Genomic DNA, 20,484 nt, shown 5'->3' on the forward strand with positions numbered 1-20,484 from the left:
CTTTTATCAGTCTTCACCAGTAGTTTTAGATGTTCACGTACAAATTCTTTAGAAGTTTAATTGAAAGTTTTCAATGTGAAATGCTCATTTGCAAAGTTTTTAAATGGGCAAAAAGTGTCAAGTAGAATTTCCAGAAGCAGGCGTTATGTAGCTTTTGGTGTTATTCATTGATGTGTTGTTTCTCCTCAAAAAAAAAAAAGAAAAAAAAAGGAAAGGAAAGAAAAGAAAAGAAAAGAAAAAGTCTTAGAATGACGTGTGGGCTATGATATGAAAAAAAAAGAGGAAAAAAAAACAGGAAACCGGCTCTATTAATTTTAATCCCTGCTTTTTAATTTAATTACAAATCCACCATAAGCTTACCCCCATTAACATTGCCAGGCCAAGATTTCTAGTTTGCAGCTAAAGGTCAGATGCATAATACTCACATCTGTTTTGGAATTGCACCTATGGTAGCTACGCACAGAGATTAGCAGTTTGCTTTCCAAGTGCTACTTGCATTTGTCATTGTGGATGTATGTGCACCAAGGGAGATCTGTCAAAACAGTTAACCCCTTTCCCAGACTCGCTTCCCGAGGTGTGTTGCAGGCGAGGTTACTCTCTCTGCGCTTACTGTGACTGTATCCAGCCAGTCTACTAAGTACTATTTTGCTCAGAAAAGTTGCAAAGAGCAAAACTTTTTGTGTAAATCATAGGGATGGTGATAATAGCTAATGTATGAGTGCATGAGCAGCAATCCGTTTTTGATGCTACTTACCAGAATCAAAACAGAACTATTTAATAGATCAATAACAGTGTTATAAATAATCTAAGATGTCCAAGCATAAAACCACTGGAGATTCTTCTGTTTTCTATATACAGGTGCAGGATCTAGTGTAAGACTGTTCTGGTGACCAAACATGACTAAAGCAGTTCTTTGGGACACGGAGGTTACTCAGAAAAACAGATTGTGCTCAGCCTTTAAGGCAAAGGACACAACCAGGTCCTCACACAGGAGGACTCAGACCCATGTGTAAGTAGGAATCTCAGATATGCAAGCAGCCTCGGTCTGGCACGCGGGCAGTAACCATATTTGTGCCTGGAAACTGTTGGTGAGGCATGCAGTGCATCCCATAGGGAACCAGAAACAAGATGAGGCCCTACAGCAAACTCCTATGTGCAAAGGGAAAAAAAAAAAAAAAACTTAAAAATGAGCTTTTTCACTCAGTCATAAGTGAGCAGTGTTCGTACTTGCACTGACAGCGAGTTCTGCATACACTGAGGCTCAGGAAGCGCGTGGTTCCTCCCTGCCTTTCTAAGTGATTAGACAGCAGCTGAAGTGCTGTGTGTGCTTCTCCGTGGCATTACCCTGTACGTCACAAAAGGATTAAAAATAAGCTCTTGGAGTACAGATTATGTGCAGCATCATGCAAGTTGTGACAGGAGCATTAATGAGTCTAGCATCTAATGGTGAATAAATTGGGAGTGTTTAACCAGAATCTGGATTTTGGTTTTGGATGATGTGTTATCTATAGGGCATTTGTCAATGAGATTTAAAAGCATAAGTAGTTTTGTTTCCCGACAGGTAAACTGGTGTTATCTTGTGTAAAGCTGAAAACTAATAAAAGGTGGGGAGAGGATGCTTCCAAGCGAAGTAGCTCCACGGGAATAAGTACTGGATGTAGTGGTTCTGTGTTGCACAAAATGGTGCTTGAAACTTGGCTTCTTAGGAGCGCTGGGACTTTAATTACCTTTGTTAGCAGCACCAAGGCCACATTCCTGTGTTATTTCACAGCTGTAGGTGCTTCCCCTGCACAGATTCCCTCACCGTGCCATCCTGGGCTCCCTGCTCCTGCCTGTGTCTGAGTCGGGATGCCGCAGTCGGCACAGCCCTGCTCCGAGGACAAAGCTGTGTGTCCCGACCCTGTAGCCCGGGACATTCAAGTAGTCCTTAGACATGTTGTCCAAAATGGAGAATGTGACAGGACAGGGAATACTGCTCCTCTGAGTGCAGTTTACAGCCAGGTGAGGACACCAAATTGCTAATTTCAAAGTACTAATTCCAACTACCAGCACTGCACCAATAGCCTGAAGACTAAGTATAGTAGGAGAGTTAGATATTAAAAAGTTAACTGCTGTGGCCTTTGGATTTTTTCTTTCTTGTTTTTATGATGATGCCCTTGGACCTTGGAGAGCTGCCTAAATGTCACATACAGAGAAAGAGTGCCTCCATAACAGAAGGTGGAGCAACGAGGATGTTACAGGAGGGCATATCTGAAATCCTGCATCCTTTGCAGCTGTATCTGGCTCTTCTACTGGCTGTTAGTGCTCCAAGAGAAACCCCTATAACTGCCAGTGTATCCAGCTCCCAGTCGGAGAGGCCCTGGGAGGCTGCCCTGGCTCCCTGTTCCACCTGCCTCTATATACGTAAAGAAAGATTAAAGATGTGCAATGAGTTGGTGGCAGGGGATTGGATTTTGTCTTTGTTTCTAATGGCTTCTGGAGGTGCCGTGTGGTATTCCAAGCTGGCAGGCACGCAAGCGTTTTGTAAACTCAGAGTACACGCAGCCTTCAGTTGTGCTAATTGCAGGGGACAAAAATCAAAAGCCATATAAGCCACCGTCCAAACCATCTGTTCAAGTCCTTTGCCTTTCATTTCTAGGTAGCAGAACGTAAATTCATTATTAAAAGAGCTTGGCTGTGCACAGCAGATGCCGTAATTGCAAAGTTATGCAACTTTAAAAGGGAAATTATGAAGTAGTTTTTAAAGCAAGAAATTGAGTGGTTTGGATGGAGAGGGTTTTACAAACCCAACTTGAGTAGAAGTGCTCTTCTAGCTGCTTTCAATTTTTCAGGGAGAAAAGACTGTATTTACATTTCATGCAATATAGAGAAGTCTGGCAAAACAGGAGCACAGGAAGAGCCGAGGCGGAGGCGTGAGGCCAGGATGAGCGGTGCTGGTTTGTGTCGTGGCGCGGCTCCCCGGCCCCCTGCCGCCGTTCCAGAAGAGGATGGTGCCCTTCGCCTTGCCTCCCCTCTGTTTTAGGGTCTGCCCCGCTTTGCAGAGCAGTGCAGTGAGATGAGAGCTCTTAGGGTACCAGAAAGAGCAGAGCCCTGTTAGCTCCTGCTACAGGATCCTCAAGCCCTGTGTTGCCAGGGCACTAGCCTGTTTCCAGTATGTGACATGAGCATTTTGGGGAATGCTGCAGGACATTTAGTCGTCTGCTATTCCTTGAGACTGGACCACTTGTATAGATAACCCCTTCCCCAACAGGGATCTCTGGTTTTTCATGGGTGCTGCCTACTTGCCCCAGTGCCCTGATAATGCAGGCGGCACTGCTGTACAGCAGCTCTGCCTCTGCATGAGAATTAAGAAAGTCAGAATGAGGAAAAACCAACTGTAAGGTAAGTTTCTAGAAAAGCTAGTCTTGCCCACTGCCTGTGATGAAGGACATGATGCAAAGTTATTGAAGAGCATAATTCTATGAATATACGTTATAAGCGCACCTGCTGCTTTGTTCCGTTTCTTTTCTACGTCTCTGGAAGTCTGAAAGACTCTGATACCTGGATATCTTTCCATATACAATTTGTATAAATGTCAAATAAGTAATAGAGAAAATGACTCATATCTCTCTTAATCATCAGATTTTCACAATCTAGGAGAAGAGTAAACATTTTAAAGTCATACTTTCCAATCCGGATAATGCCATTACTAACGTTTTTTTTAACCTTTCCTTTCATCCAGGTATCACTGTAGATAAGCATGGATTTATTTACTTCGTTGATGGTACCATGATTCGGAAAATTGATGAGAATGGTGTGATCACAACAATAATAGGTTCGAATGGCCTCACATCAACCCAGCCGTTGAGCTGTGACTCTGGAATGGACATCACTCAGGTAGACACCTGGTTTTCATGCCTTGTCAGTGTTTCACACATTATGGAGACAAATAGCTTAGTCTCCCCTACAAAAATTAGGTATCAGGATATGCTGGATGAATCAGGTAATTCTGTCCTGCACATTTTAAAGACATGTTTTCAAGAGCAGCAGTGATTTGTTGCAAGCACATAGATCTTCCATTCAAATAGTTCTAGTAAGGTATAGCGTATCAATGCAGAGGCATGCTTGCATGTGAATATTTAAAAGGACTTATATAATGAATACAAAATTTGTCTAAACTGCCTTAGAAAGTTACTTGCTGCTTTGAAATGTATCTTTTAAGCTATCAGAAGTTTAGAGTCTCTTTTTTTGGTCCAGCATTCAGACTGATTTGCTTGAACCACTAAATGGAAAAGATGTATATTCTGTTGATGTCTGAGCTTCTGATCTAAATCCTGGAGGATTATTTAGTAAGTTTTAATTAGTTTCAATTAAATACAAAATGATGTGATTGCTTGGCTCTAAATCCTATAAATGCCAACAAAACAGTGATGCTGTACAGAAGCTACTGCATGTCAATACATTTCTCAAAGTACTTTTCAGTTCTTATTTCACAATTAGTGTAAAAGAAATTGGACTAAAAAACATCTCTTTGTCTCTGTAGTTTGTAGTAAGAAAGATGAACAGATAAACATGAAGAAACAGAAATGCTGCTCCTGACTAGTCAGTGGGCAACACTTAAATACTGCAAGGAAGGAATTACAATTTGTTGATAAATACTTGAATTAATCAGCTTCAAGATGGGGGACAAACAGTATTAAAATTAAAAAAAAATAAAAACACATATTCAAGTATCATTGAGAAGATATATTATGAAATTTTTAAGAATGTAGTTGATTTCATGTTTCATTTTTTCCCTTCCCCACATTCCAGTGCTCTTCATCACTGGAGGAACACAATTTTAACATATTATTAATTATATAATATTAATTATATCATATATATACTTACATATTACTTATGTAATTAAAAGCTTTTGTGTAGAATTTGATTAATAAAAGCTGCAGCTTTCTGCGATCCTGTAGTCAGGATCACAGAGAATATGGGATTGATACTTGGGCCAGTTTGTAACAGATTTCACAGGGACAATCAGTGGAATCTGAGGCCAGAGTCACCAGAGGAGTTTGGGATTTATTGCCATTGCAATCAAAATAGAAAATCATGTCCTCCTTCCACTTCATATGTCACTGCACAGCCAGTTCTTGTGAATGCAAAAATATTCTGGCTGAGTAGGAATTCAGTATTCCATGTAAAATGGAACAGGATTAACTGATTTATCTGGAGTTAAACCCAAGGTTAAGCTAGCCTAGCAATTGATTTAAGATCATATTCCTCCGGCCACCTTGGCTTCTGCTTTGCCACTGCTCGTGGGATACCCCATTCCTCCGAGGGTGAGCACAGCCCCACTGGAGCGCCCAGTGCTCCGCACGGCGCATCCCTGCTGCTGCCCAGCAGCTGGCACCAGCGGGGCCTCGTGGGATTTAGTGCTGCGTGAAGCGCGTCGTCCTTACTTCTTGGATACATACAACAACTGCCTGGAGCATCCGTAAGCAGATTAGAGATCCCGGAGGTGCAGGGAATGGTGCCAGGCGCAGTGTCTGTTCCCTGCCTGCCTTCTCCCTGTGATCCGCGTCTAGGGCTGTGCACGTAATTGCTTCACTGGCCACATAATGCGCGCGTGTTTGTCTGTGGGCAGCTTTTTGCTCACTTTCTGTGTGAAGTGTGAAAACAAACAAAAAAATTCTTGTCCAAGCAAAATGTACCAGTAATCTGAAATTTGATGTCTCATTTTGTGGGTTTTTTCCACTTTTTTTAAAAAAAAAAAAAGAAAATATGCACTAAATAACTTATTTAGTAAAGAAGTTGTGCCAAGGGGATTAGTAAATGTGAAAACAGAATAATTTTATTTTTAAAATGAGAAGTTACAAAGTGAAATTATTTGGTGAGTTGCTTAGTTGCCAAAAAAATCTAGTTTAGTTTATAATTGCAGTACCATGGAGGAAGGGCCTCTGCCAAATCAGAGGTAAGAAAAAGCGCTGTGCCATTGAGCAAGTTCTTCTCCACGTTGTTTTCAGGACATGGGCATTATGTTGGGGCAACATCACATTTTCTCAGACACAGAAAGGGACTGTGTTCTCTGAGAATAAAGTCAGCATTGTACTTGCATGCTGCAGGACTTTCTGACTGAGTACACCGGGACAATTTTAAGATAAATATTCTAAAACAATAAGTATTCTAAACAACATTATCAGTGATGGCATATAAAAGACTCCTAAAAGTTGCCAAGCAATCTAATTACTTTTTTTTAATTGAAACTAATTCAATCGTACTAAATAATTGTCAGTGATTGGTAAAGTCATATTATTCGCAGCCTGCAATATCAAAGTATTTCTTGAACCATTTTTAGTTTTATAGATTTAATGAGGTGGAGGGCTAAGCATACTGTCATACTGACATTTTCACAAAATCCAGGATTTTTAATATTTTCATATAGCATGGAACAAAACAGACCCTAAATAACCCAGATTGCCCAGAATGGAGGTTGTGAAAGCTAAGTATATCAAATGTGGTTAGAGTTGTCTTTCAGAGGCTGTTGCCGATTACCACAGAGCTGCGAAGTAATCATATCCCATTGAAGTCAATCACATTAATCTGAAATTATAGCAAAATAACAAAATTATATTTTTACGTGGTCCAAAACAATGTCCTTGCAAGTCTGCTGAGTTTATTCTAGAGTGACATAAATATAAATGAAAGATGAATTTGGCCCATCTCCACCTGAATTGGTTTTTGGCTAAATCACAAATATCATTTACATCAAGAGAATGTGGGTTGCTCACAAATTGTATGTTTAGAGGAACTTATGAAGTAGGTTAATAAAATCAATTCTAAAAGCTAAATTTGCTTTGACAATAAAATCAACAACTTGCTTAAAATCAATATTTCTTGATTTACAGAAATACAAAAATGTACTCTTAAAGTAAACACATAGAATAACTGCCCATTGGGAATACTACTATAAATGACAAGCTTTCACTTTAAGGCATTCACTTGAATATATGAGTTGATTATGAAAGGGTTTAATCATTTATTCCAATATCAGTCTGACAGAAACACTTCGTATTAATCATTCTGTACTTGTTATTCACTGCCTTCCCGTTCTTAAGCGTGCAATAGTATTCTGCATTCATAAGGGGGGAAAGAAGGACAGCTGGGGTTGAGAAGATTATGTGTTGTGGCAAATAAACCACCAAGCTCTGACTAATTACTTTGCTCTCATACTTCACCGTGAGGATGTTAATCTGAATTTAGAAAGGAAAGGACATTACAGTGAGGCATTTATATGGTATGCTGGTGTTCTCAGTACTGTGTCTGCATGTACAAAACTTGGATGACTTTTTCTTCCCGCTGCAGTGCAAGTCGAGTTTAGTGTTTTTCAACTGGTTAATAAGGAGGAAATATAAAGAAAGTGGCTCTTCGGAGCATGATTTATGAATACACCTTGCACACATACACACACACACACACACACACATTCAACAGCCACCACTGGTACCAGGGTTTTAGCAGACACCATGGTTAAGGTCAGCTGTCCAGTACTTCCTCTGAGGTAGGCTGGTCTCTGAACCCTCACTACAAGCTCATGAACAAGTCCTTGATCTTAAAGGCAAAACATTTTCCAGGAATAACAAATAGGGGCCTGTGATATTCATATGCACTGTGAATTTCAGTACTGATGGTGCTAGTATACAGTATCCCGTTCTTCATGCGTTGTAGAAGCGGTTTGGTTGCATGTTAAGTACGAACCCGTGCTGAACGTTACACCGTTGCATCTGAGCTGAAGGCCCCGTGGTTTGAGCTGATTGATTTTATGGTCATGATATTTCTTCGTGCCAAACCGAAGTACAGCTGAAGAGAACACAGAATTAACTGCAGCATTGTCTGATCTGGATAGCAAGGGTATGGAGGTGCCTGAACCAGGGACGGAAACTTTGGGCTGCTTTATTCTGACGGTCTCCTGGAATTACCACACTACGGGCTGTTCTCTGCTGTTCAGCAGAGGAGCGCTGGGTCGCATCCCCAAGGTGGGGACCGCCAGGTGCCTGCTCTGCCAGACAGTGGAGTTGGGTTGGAGAGGTTAGGATGGAGAGGGGCAGCAGGAAGAGAGAGGGGGTGGTTCTGCTTCACTGCTTGGTGAGTTTAAGCTTGATTCTGACCTATACCAAAGGCATCTCTAGGTCACTTTTTCTCAAATGCCCACAGTTTCAAGGTACTAGCTGCATCCCCAGGGAAAATAGAAAATTTTTAGCCCGTATGTTGATTGCAAATGGGAGCACCAGGCGTGTGAAAGTCTCTGTCAGTATTCTTCTCCTCCCAGTAAGCCGAGTTCTCTGGCCAATTCCAACCAGATTTTTCAGAGGAACACCAGTCTTCACAGTAATTAAATTCCTGCAAGTTCCATAAAAAGTATTAATCCAGTTAGACGAGGGAGACCTAAAGTGCCCTTTTGAAAGGAAATATTGCAGCATGAGCTTACTTTTATTAAACTCCTGAGATTCCACAGAGGATCTAATAAATGCCCTGCTCACAGAAAAGGCTTCATTTAGTACTTGGACCCTATTAAACTCCCAAGTCAGTCAGCCATGCGAAGGAAGTCCTTAGGAAGCCAGACTTCATTAGATCCAGTGTTCATAGAAGTAATATTGACATTGTGGGAGGTTTTGTGAGACAGTAAAAACACTTTCAGCTCAGCTTGAGCGATAAGCTTCATTTCGCTCCTGCCTCCATTGCTGTGGCGAAGACTGAGGAGAGAATTAGCGACTGTTTCTGCCATCTCGCAATTTCATCCTGTATCTTTCCTCCCATGAGAAATATGTGGGCTGAATTTCCACCACTGCGAACCGTAAGTCATTTATAGCTGTGCAAATGTTAGCATTTAATATTTGGGAAGAGTTTAAACCAATCTGGAGCACTGTTCCTGCGAATGTACAGACTAAACATTTGCAATGCAACAGCAAATGCATCCCGAGAGCTTTCTCTTCCCCGTAACCGTGGCCTTGTTCTTGCACTGCTGTCGATTCCAGGAGGCATGACTCCGTGCCAGAGCAATAGCTCCTGACTGATTGATAGTGTTAATAACTGTCACTGCTGTGCTCCAAAATGAAAGGTCTGATTTGAAGACTTTTGCTTGACATTTGCACTTTATCAGCCTTTGTTCAGCAGTTCTCCATGTGAGGGATCCATCTATATTGTGTTGCTTCGTATAAACTTCAGTGACGCTGCAGAATGTTTTGCTCCCTCATAAAAAATGTGGCAATTCTACTTATGTAGCCAATTTGCTTGCATAGGTTGAATTAAAAGACACATTTCTAGAATGGGATTTTAAGGGGAGAGTCTAGACAGGGAGCCATCCTTTGCAGGACTGCTGTGTCCCAGACAGCCTGCTTTGAATGACTGGTGTGGAGGAGTGGATATTAAGCAAAGCAGTAATTCTGCTGATGACTACTTGGAATACTGAAGTGAGAGACAGAATGCTGGAAAACGGGAGCAGAGATGAGTGAATTGATTTAAAATGTAGTTTTTATCTCAAAAATGCAAACATTGACATTGCTCCCGCAGTCACAAGTGCTGCCGGCGCTCCCCAGCAGTTTCTGTGAAGGCACAATATGCTGAAATGGGATTTTGAAAGCCTGTTGAGCAGAACAAAAGGCTCACGGGACACCGTGACCCTACTTGAAAGCAACAGCGAAGGTTTGCTGGCAGAATAAACAAAGTATAAACATAACTGTGAGTGAGTACTTTTGGAGGCAGTAGAGGAAAACGTGAAAGACAAACGTGTGATCTGATGAAGGGCTGAGGAAGGGGGGCAGCCACTACCAGCAGGAAAACAGAATTGATTCTAGAGCAAAGTCCTTCTAAGCCAGCGTGAGAGCAGTGATCACAAAGCTACGGCAGGGTTGCATGGAGCCAATTAATTCATTAGTGTGGCAGGCGAAGGAAGACACTGGCCATTTAGGTGCATCCCTGCATACCCAGTAGCCTATACGGCATTGCTGTAAGAACTGAAAGCACAAAATGCTTGCTTGTTGATTTATTTTAACACTAGGCATTTAATGTTCTAATTGAATCTACCTGCCATGAAAAAGCAACTACTTTGTTTTCACTGTAGCTGGGTATTGTAACCCTCCCGTTGATTCATTTTTAGGCCTTCACATGTGTGAGGCTTTTGATATGTCATGCTACCTGTGTGTAATTAATGCGTCTTAAATATTCCAAATCTCTGAACCCCTTTTTTTGTAATGCTTTGGGTAAACACAGTTGTATGTATTCTTGAAAGCAGTGAACAAAAAAAAATGCAAAAAAAAAAAGGAATGATGATATATAGAGATCTTTGAATTTTTGTAATCATTCTTTATAGGGCAATATCAGGGCTTTTTATTTTCATTTCAAATGGGATTATTATTACTCTCCCTGATTTTTTGGTGGATGAAAGAGAACCTGAATAGTGGGGTTTTTTTTCCATTACAAAATTGTCTTTTTCTCTGGTTCCTTTTACTCTGTTGCATAATTTTCCTGGCTGCTTTTGCCACAAGTGCAGAGCAGCTGACCAAGCTGGAGTCAGCCAAATCCGTGCCTGTGCTGCCCCTGCCGGCCGTGGAGCTGGGGCTCTGCACCAGTTGCTTCCACAAGCTTAATGAAAGAGTAGTGGGTGGCAAGCGTGCAACAAGGAACAGCTACATACTAACACATGTTGAAAATGCTTCTTAAAAATGGACAAAATTAGGTAAGGCACAGAGTTTTATCAAGATATTTTCAAATTTTTGTAAAAATGAGTCCCCTCCCCAAATATACTGTTAATCTTCGGAACTCTAAACAGACATGAAGTAATTCCAGTCATAACAGCACTGTCTGCAGGAGAAAAACAATCACAGGCTCCATACTTTGAAGTAAAACCAAGCTGATTGCCTTTTTTTAAGAAGATTCTTCAGGTAGAAGGTAAAATAATCTTTTTTTTTTCCTTTTTTTTTTCTTTTTTTTTTTCTTTTTTCCAGGGAAGAGGAAAGGTTAAGTAGCCTCCCTCTAACTGGCACTGAGAGAAAAGAGGCTCATAGGATTAGGACCTGAGGTGGAGAAGAATGAGTGAGAACTCATGAATCAGAATTGTAGGTGTATAATGTGATTTTTAGAATATCAAACAGAGAGCATGGTGGTTTCATCACAGCTAGTCTGTACTCTAATCAAATTATCCCATCACTGAATTTGAAATGTTAGTCAGAGAAGCCAGATACAGTTTGGTGAATTCACACTGCAGTTTTTTTCCTCAGAGTCCCAAGTGGTATTTTTCTATTGGTCACCTGCAAAGCAGCAATTTGTTTTAGTTATCTGCCATAAATAATGCATTATTTCTGAGTAAAATACCATGTACATTTTAATCAAATCTTTCAGCAATTTCATCCTTCTTCTTAGAGGAGGGAATGCTGGGACCTCCAGGCAATCCATGCTGAGGAGGAGGAGACTGGACAGGCCTCTCCTCATGATCCTGCATGTGCTTAGGACAGATTCTTCTCTCATACTTAGGGGGAGACGTTTGGGTCTCTGGTAAAAGATAGTTTGGTGAGGCAGTTTCCTGAATATAAACTTCCTGCACTGCTTTGGGACAACAGCAATTTATTTTTTATTGGTCATGAAAGAACTCTGGAGCTTCTAACTAGAGAAACTTGACCAGAGTCTCATTTGATACTGTTGTTAAGCTGTAGAAATGAAAGAAATGGTCACTCACCCGGTTGCTTTGCTTTTTATTCCTTGTGCACCTGCAGCCTTTGATTATTTCTCTTATTTAAATCCTGCTTGGGTGTGATGGAGTCTAGCTGGTGAGTTATTTGTGGCAGAGGCCTTGTGTCTGCAGAGCTGAATTACACTGTTGTAAATTTTAGCGTAGCTCTGCCAGATGGGGGAGAGTCTGCGGTGGACTGAGATAGATTGAGGACAGTATCCTTTTTTTTTCATTTTTTGAGGAAACACAGTTGACATGACAATATATTCATGAAAACCATATACATTTATATGTATATTTTATATATATATGTGTGTGTGTGTGTGTGAGTGTCTGTCTATACAGCATTTACATCTAATACAGGCCCACCATAAGTAATTAGATAAGGAAGGGGCAATTTCTGTGCTAGCGTTTCTGCGTTGTATGTTTTGTAGCTTGCCAGACCCTGGTGCTGGTGCTGCTCTGCCCCTCTCTGGGAGCAGCCCCTCTCCCTGCGGCATTCAAGCCTCACCAGCCAGCCTGCACAAAGCTGTGGAGTAAGAGAGCTTCACCTCATGTAGCAGTTGCTGTGCTATAAGTAAATAACAATAATAATCAGACTTAACTTGAAGTGCTCTTTAGTGTCTCTATTCTGAATCTTTCAGATTGCCCAGAAAATTTGGGCATTTGGAAACATAGCACACCATGAGGCTGAGGAAACCAAAAGTGCTGGCAGAACTCTGGAGCTGGAATCCAGGGCAGCTTTGAAATTGAGCACAGCAGTCTCAAAGGTGCCGCTGCCCTTCCTGCAGAGCTGTGTCACACTGCTGGCACAGACTGCACTGCATCCACTAATTCAGTGGAAGATTGTCCTACATCTTGGAGGAGTGAAGACTGGTCTTTGGCCTTCAGGTGTCCCTTGGTAACAGCATAAATCAGGAGAAAGGTCACTGAAATTAAAGGAATAAAACCACTGAAAGCAGAAAAATGAATAGGTGTTTAACTCTTCGATCAGTTCATTAAGATTTTATAAAGATACAGCTTTGCAAAATGCTATGAACATTTCATTGAATGCAGCTATGAACAGTTGCATATGAAAAGAGAAAATAACATGTGCATGCTGTCACAAGAGTGAAAACATTGCCATGCAGTTCCTGGCTTAAGGGTGCTCTGCAAAGCCAGGGCAGCGATGCTTCTGGCCTGCAATTTGCTCCAGTAGCTACGGGGAATCTGAAAATCTGTAGATCCTGTCAAAACAACACTGTAATACTAACAGCTTACAAAGGGCAGGGCTTTGAAGCATGTCAGCAAGAGAGAAACCTATGGGGTGTTGTTTCCCTTGCTGTCTTGGTGCTTCTTGGGTCTCAAAGCTAGTTATAAACAAAGACTGAAAGGATTTTAGTACCGAAATGTGTTGCTTTGGAGGTATTAAGGATATCTCCAGTCTTACTAAAAGAACCAAGTTTGCTCTTGAGTTATCCTTGCAGCCTGCTGAAGTCAAAAGCAAGCAAGCCGTGATAACCACCAGAAAGTAGTGTGAAAGGAGCTGCAGCCTAGGAAATGGCAACACAGAATGCCTGATTTCTCTTCTTCCTGCTATTGTTTCTGTTTGTGCATCTTTTCTACTATTGTTTCTGTGAAGACAGAAATTGGTCATATCCATCTTTGTCCTGCAATATAGAGGTTACATTTTTAGCCGAGTGTTGCAAAGTTTAGGCCACAGAGAGGCACAGACAGAACTGAATGCAGTGCATTATCCTGACAATAACAAACAAATTAGCTAAAAAATGTCTGAAGGACATTCAGCTTTTACAAACTGGGCCTCATCTCTTGCTGATAGATTCCTTTGGGATGGCTGTGGCATGCAAAATGATACACTGCCTTGGAGAATAAATTTATGAAGTTTAGCAATGTAGGTCACATTGCAGGAAAATCGTAAATGTCTGAACATCACTCAATAGCCATTCAATCAAACCCTCCAAGCAAAATGGGAAACTGAACAGCATGTAGCTGTCTCTAGCGAGAACTGGGGAAAGTCATGATGTGATGTAAAACCCTTTAGGTCTGCCATGCATATGTATTTTTTTGTAGGGCAAGAATTTGAATAGATTCTATTTTTCTTGGCAATTCAGAATTGGATTTCTGTGTCCATATCAATGATGACAACAAAGCCAGCTTTTTTTCACTGCTCTTACCACTAACTATAATAAACATCTTGGAAGGGCCATGAAATGATATGTTGAGAATCAGGAGAGGTCAGACAGTCAAAACTTGGTATAAGAAGCCTAGCCGTAAGCAAGTAATCAAATTGTGAAACAGTTTTCACATGCTCCCATCCAGCAGGATTTACAGTTTATACTATTTGCTTCAGCTTCTTTGGATTTTTTGGTACAGATTTAAAAGAAGCAGCATTTTTAAAAAGCGGTTTCCAGAGGTGTCTGGAATCTAGAGATTCACGGAGTTTTCTAGATCCAGAAATCACAAGAGATTCCTAGAGATTTGGGGCTCCAAAGATCTGCAGCCTTGCTAGCACTGTCAGGGGCCTTTCTAAAGACACGAAGAATCTTTGTAGATCTGGGGCCTGTCTCGCTCTGCAGCCCTGTTCACTTCTCTCTAGGTGGAGAGCCACCTCAGTGCTGCCCTTCATAAACTTTTCTGGAGCCTTTCTGGATCTTTCCTATAGCTTGTATTGAGCAGTGTCAGGGCCTTTCTGGACAGCTTTTTCTAGGTCTGCAGGATTTTTTATTGCTCCAAAGCCCTTTATAGGAGGACATGTAGCTTTTGGGACCCCTTCAGGGGCCTGCTGGTCTCAAACCTGCTCCCCTCCACCCTTTTTTTTGATCCCTTTTAAGAGCTGTCCTGGGCCCTTTTATATCTGGAACCTTTCTGGGCCTTTCTAGAGCTCAGCTATTGAAAAATCAAAAGACTTTATGTAGCTACTCAATTATGAACCCCTTAGAAACCTGATTTCAGGTGCACTTGTACAGCCTAGAACACCTCTGGAGCTGAACAGGACTGAGCGCCTCTCCACTGCTGTCTGCACTGGGAGCACTGCAGCCGTGAGGGAATTCGGTTAGTCAGGAGTGATATTCTTCAATTTTGCTTGAAAACTTTGCTCCAAATCATTATCTTTGCCTTCCTGGAACAATCTGATACTGCATATCCAAATATGCATCACAGCAATACCTAATGCCCAGAGTTGACAAAAATTTAAAACTACCTGCTTCCGGTTTCATGGTAGGATGAAACACTCTCTAGTGCACTCTCATACAAGTGCCTATCATTGTAAATAATAGTCACACGCCTGGAATACAGGATCCTGTTTGCTCTGCATGACATGCTGGAGTTTTTTTTATTAGCTGTTTAAAATCTAACAGCAGTGGGTTGTTTGCTTTCAGTGCTCCATGGTAGATAGTTAATTACATGGGTTATGTTCAGTTAAAATATGTATTGTATAAATATTTATGAAAAAATAGGTCGCAAAAGATCACGACCTGAAAACAATTAGCTGTGATACTGATTTCTGCCTAAGTAGGGACTTGCATTATTTCAACAGCACTTTTTTTCTAGAACTTTCATTTACATATGAAAAAAAATCTGCAAAATATAAAGAAGAAATTCTACCTTATCTACAGCTGTTTTACTTCAACGGCCTTTTTCAGTTTATGAAAGATAGTTCACCCTAGGGTGGATTAAAAAAATATCGAATTCTGTATCATTGCTGTAGGGATTTTCTGGAGAAAGATGCTCTGCCATAAACTGCAGAATATCTATTTAAGCCATCTTCCTTTAATTTGCAGTTTTCTTTGTTTGTTTCTTTGTTTTGTCTGTTTAATGGTCTAATTCTTAAAGAAAAAAAAAGTAATAGAAAAGAGTTTATGGGGTTGTGGGTTTTTGTGTGTGTGTGAATGCTGTGAAGTTAGTATTCACTCTGGTGCCTCTGGGAATACGTTCTGCAGCCCTGATCCTCATGAGGAGAGGTTTGTGTCTCCTGTGCACCCAGCTCCCATTCGGGACAACCGTTTCTGATCGTTCACCTTGGCTTCGCTTTCTGCCTGGCTTGGGTCAGGCAAACCCAAGGAGCAGCACTTGTGAGAAGCCATGATCCTGAGACACACAATCTCCCAGGCATTTTAAGCCAAATCTATAGAAGGTTTTAATTTCAAAAAAGATGATTTGACTTTGTATTCGGGGGAGAGTCAATTTGCAGACAAAGAATAGGTGTGTGATGTGTTCACCATGGCTTGTGTTGTTCACTGGGAGGGCTTTTGCTTTCTACGCTAGCTGGAAACTTCATTTCTGTGCTTCTTCTCTTCTTGTTTTTCAGACCCTAAGCCTTAATAGTTACTCCAAGCAAATGCATTTAATATACTTAGCTGCAGCCTCTTACTATTCTCAAACAGCTTTTAGTAACTGTCTCAATTAAAGCTCTTCAGTATCTTCTACTTCCCTTTGGTAGCACACTAGCTTTCTCTATCTGAGCTCAAAATGGGAAGATGAGGCTAAAACTTCTATAAACTTGCTAAGATTTACTGAGTTTTACTTTTATGCTGCCAAGTTTAGCAAGAATAGTGCCTGGAAGTCCAAGGTGGAAAGCGAGGCAAAACAGGAGCAGTTCCATTAACTAGATTCCCGCTTAGACCTGCTCCCTCCTTCTGATCATGCAAATTAACTGTAGAGGTTTGTTTGGAGGACATCTATTCCCACACCAGCGCTAGAGATGTGTTCAGGTTAGATTCAAATTCAAGGTCTATTTTGGGACATTTTAATTGAAGAATCTAAGCAAGCTCCTCTCAGAGGTACCGGGCTGCTGGAAATACTTTGTAAATTACCTCTGGGCGTTGAACGAATTATTTTTTTCATAACCTGTATAAACCATGGTACCATGCTTAAAAGGACTTAAATGGCTTAGGAATCCAAGTCCCGTTGATTTTCATAGTCAGTGGGCTTATGTGATTGTGGAAAATATTCCCTCTGTTATTAAATGAAGATGATGTGAAACCTGTCCCCATAGAAATCAGCTTTTGCTATCGATTTAGTAGACCCAGGATTCTTCATCTCATCTTTGAAGTTGTGAAGCATAAGAAATCATAAAAAAGAAATTGTGGAAGAGGAAGAGGGCTGGAAGGGGAAAGCACAGTGAAGCTTGCAGCGTGTGAAATGAGGGAGACGAGCAACGAGATTCATTAAGCGAGGCCCTCAAATTTCCATATGCAAACTCATTTATTTGGGCTTCATGCTAGGCATCGCTGAATGCGGAGAGTGTGACATTTGCAAGGCTTGTAGCGGTGTCTGCTCAGCTGAGCTGGATCACTGTGGATTTCCCAAAGTAGGAAACAAAAGCTACTTTGAAGGGAAGAGGAAGATGATGACACCCCGAGAGAACGCTCACCCTGTGTCCGACTGCAGCGAGCTGAGTTCGGTCTCTGTGCAGCTGCAAGGGAGTACGGGCAGGAAAAGTGACAATGCAAACCAGCAGGAAAAGAGCAACGTGGGGGAGTTTGTGACTGATCAAGTTAGTGAGCGTGCATCATAGAGCTGCACGAAGAGAAACGCTCTGGGCTGAGCGGCGCAGATAGGAAGCAATCCATCACTCAGGACTATCAGAAAAATTTTGGCATGAATTTCACGCTGCTACATGAAAATGAATCAAAATGCACAAGCAATGCATGGCAAGAAATCAAAGCAATGGGGAAGCTTTTGTATGGATTTATGCAGCTTCTCTTAATCCATCATAAATGAAACTTATCCCAGTGAAATTTCCTCCTGTATCCAAACAGTTAAGCTCTTGAAATTTGCATCTATAGTCAAGGATAATTCTTCTGCTTGTTACTTTTCTTACTTTGAGAGGAACAGTGGAATTTGTTTGATCTGATTTGTCAAAAATAATGCCAAAAATGCCAGAGCCATAAGATGCTGTGCAAAACATGCAGAAAGTCTTAGCCATATGGTCAAAAACAAAAATAAAACAGTATTCTTCACAAGCTAACACTTACATGTGTGTGCTTGTGTGTGAACATGTTTAAGAAGCACATGAATACATGCTGTCCTACCAGTGCTATTCTCAAAAAAAAAAAAAAGAAAAAAAAAACACATTATTTAGTTGTAGCACTTGTACTTTCACCGTGGGGAAAAATGTAAAGAGTTTTCAAAACCATACACATACATACATACATATATACACACACACACCAGTACTTGTATATATTTAGAAGGAAGAAGCAAAAATACCCCCAAAATACCGTTATATAGGTATCCTATCCAAAATCCATTTAAACTGAACCCATGTTAGTGCACTTTGTGTTTCTAAAACACTTGACATGGAAAAATTTATCAGAAGGCCAGCCCGGTAGGTGTTAATTTTGCACTTCTCAAACCAGCCGTTGATTATCAGACATAGCTAGAGCTTTGGTGTTGACAGTTGAAGCTGAATTCCCAGAAAACTTGACATGTTAATAGTTACATGCAAAAAGCCTCATGACTCAAGAACTCCTTTGTTTCTGCAGTGATTTCAGCTGCAGAATATGCTTGGTCTCCAGTGAACCACACCAGGATTGTGACCTGGCAATTTGGGAGGGTGAAGGTACTGTCTACAACCAAACAAAGCTTGTCTGCTTGTTATAATGGGGTATTCCCCAGTGCCACTTCTGCTCGCTGCTTGGAAAAAGAATCAAATATCAGAAATTTGCAGTTATCCCAGTGTTGAGTCATAAGAAAAACATACGTATATGGGAGAGCGGTATTTTCAGGAGCTTAGAATCTATGGTTTGAGATTAGAAAGTATATAAGCTGACTTAATATTCTAACCCTGAGTGTTTTATCTGGAAAAACTTTTTAATGGGCACAGTCATATCAGATGAGAATTGAAGTCTTTCTCTGTAATATGTTTATTGGGTTTGAATGAAGCACAACTGATGGTTTGGTCACAGAGAGCTGCCAGAGGGCAGCTTGCTTTAAAAGAAAAGAAACAACCGGTGACTTTTCAAGGTAACTGTCAACCGGAGGGTGCAGTTACACTTCAGCTTAAGCTGATTTAGGTGATTAGCTGTGAGGCAGCCAGGTGCCCTGGTGCAGCTCAGGCAGCCTCTCTGCTGCAAGGAGCAGCCTCCCGGGCAGCTGGGAAGGACTGAATTAGCTCCAACTTGCACCACTTTTAACTGCCATGAAGCCTCATCTTGACAAGAGGAGTGCAGATTTTGTCTAAATTTTTAAAATTCTTCCTCAGTGAATAGCCAGGGGTTTGTTTGATATTGATTTGGTTTTTTATTGGGCTGTTTGGCCCGTGTTCCCCCCTTTCCTTGCACTAGTGTAAGCGTGCAGTGAGCAGCAGCTGTTACCTGTGCGGTGCTCTGCAGACCTGCACTTGATAGCTTTAATCATCCTACCTGGGGTTGACCTATGAATTCACCCAAGGAGGCTGCAAAGCTGTGAGTGAGAAGCTGCAGCCACATCTCCTGGCAGCTCTGCAGTGGCATGGGCAACAGAGGGCAGGTATGGTAATGAAATTGTTTAGTGTCCCCAGCTACAATTTTATTTATTTTTATCATAATGCAGCTGTGCTTACTGTGTGACCAATATCAAACTAAATGTGCTTACAGCTAGTTGTAGCTGTTAGGAATCTAGCCTCTTCCTAGGTTTTAAGTCACTGTTCTAAGGTAAATGTGCAGTTACATAAAAGATTCTTTTATCTTAATAAGTTACTTAATCTCAAATCAACCCTAAAAAGGTTGTTTTGGCTCAGGTCAGTCCCTGCTTGTCTGCAAAGACACCAGATATGCTTGCACAGAGAGGAATTTAGATTATTCTCTCATTATTTATATTAATCTGTGAGGCAAAGGCAACATGGCTGGCAGCAAAGCAAAAGCAGTGTGGCAGCTGCTGTCAAGTGTCCTTAGGGCAAAAATAGTCTGGTCCAGCCTGAAGATTTTTATCACTCACAATCTAGTTATGGCTAATCAAGGACTGTCTTTGCACTGGAGCGATCTGTAAAGGAGATGCTAATGTTTTTGGTGTATATTTTCCACTAAAAATTTACTTTGATAAAGCAATTACATATTCAGTGTTAAAGTTATCTCATAAATATGTTTTTTTCCAAGGTTAACACTTTTAAACATTTTATGCAACCTAAGAGGTTTGTTCAGCTTCTCAGTAGAATCTCATCTGCAAAGAAGAAAGCATCAACTAGCAGCTATGTCTAAAGCAGCCCTAACCCATGCAGCAGTATTCTCACATGCATCCATGGAAATCAGCGCCTGTATGACTGGAATCTGTTTCTAACTGTTTCATTGCATTTATCATCATTTGGAATGGCTTTACCACCTGCTACAGAAGAGATCTTGAACCCAACAGCATTTGTCTTAATGCCAGTTATGATGCTGTCCACCAAAATGACATAGGGAGAGCTTGGATTATTGGATTATTTAGGGAGTCTTCGTAACTGTTGGGTGCATCCAGGGGACGACACTGGGCAACACAGAATAGCTGCAATGCCCTCACTTTGTTAAAGCATGTATTATCAAACCAGAAATGTGCTTCTGGAAATGAGATTATTCAGGAAATATTGGGCTGGAGAAATGAAGAAACTTGGCCTTCATCCTGGTGCCTGAGCTGACCCCAGGCAAGCAGGTGGCTCGGGATGGCCACATTCTCCACCATATGTTATTCCTCGGTGTAGAGTGTTGTATTAGCACCTGTAGCCTCTAAAATCATAGATCTTTTAATTAGTGCAGTGGAAAAATAAGAATAGCAACAAAATCAGCAAATGAAATAACAGAAGCTTCTCTGATAACTGTATATTAAAAACAATGCATGTT

General features: G+C 41.1%; 1 protein-coding gene across 3 annotated transcripts in view; it reads left to right on the forward strand.

Annotated features, from left to right (window-relative positions):
- The window catches only part of TENM1 (teneurin transmembrane protein 1), a 282,452-nt gene that overhangs the window by 235,864 nt on the left and 26,104 nt on the right, over positions 1–20,484 (forward strand). For all 3 annotated transcript variants that reach the window (XM_088527561.1, XM_088527563.1, XM_088527562.1), the window contains one exon: positions 3,722–3,876. In XM_088527561.1, the coding sequence (XP_088383687.1) occupies positions 3,722–3,876 (155 nt within the window). The remainder of the gene's footprint in view (positions 1–3,721; positions 3,877–20,484) is intronic.

Source organism: Tinamus guttatus, unplaced genomic scaffold (genome assembly GCF_059628265.1).
Source record: "Tinamus guttatus ecotype Peru unplaced genomic scaffold, ASM5962826v1 Tinamus_guttatus_pri_ptg000287l, whole genome shotgun sequence".
NCBI classification, from domain to species: domain Eukaryota; kingdom Metazoa; phylum Chordata; class Aves; order Tinamiformes; family Tinamidae; genus Tinamus; species Tinamus guttatus.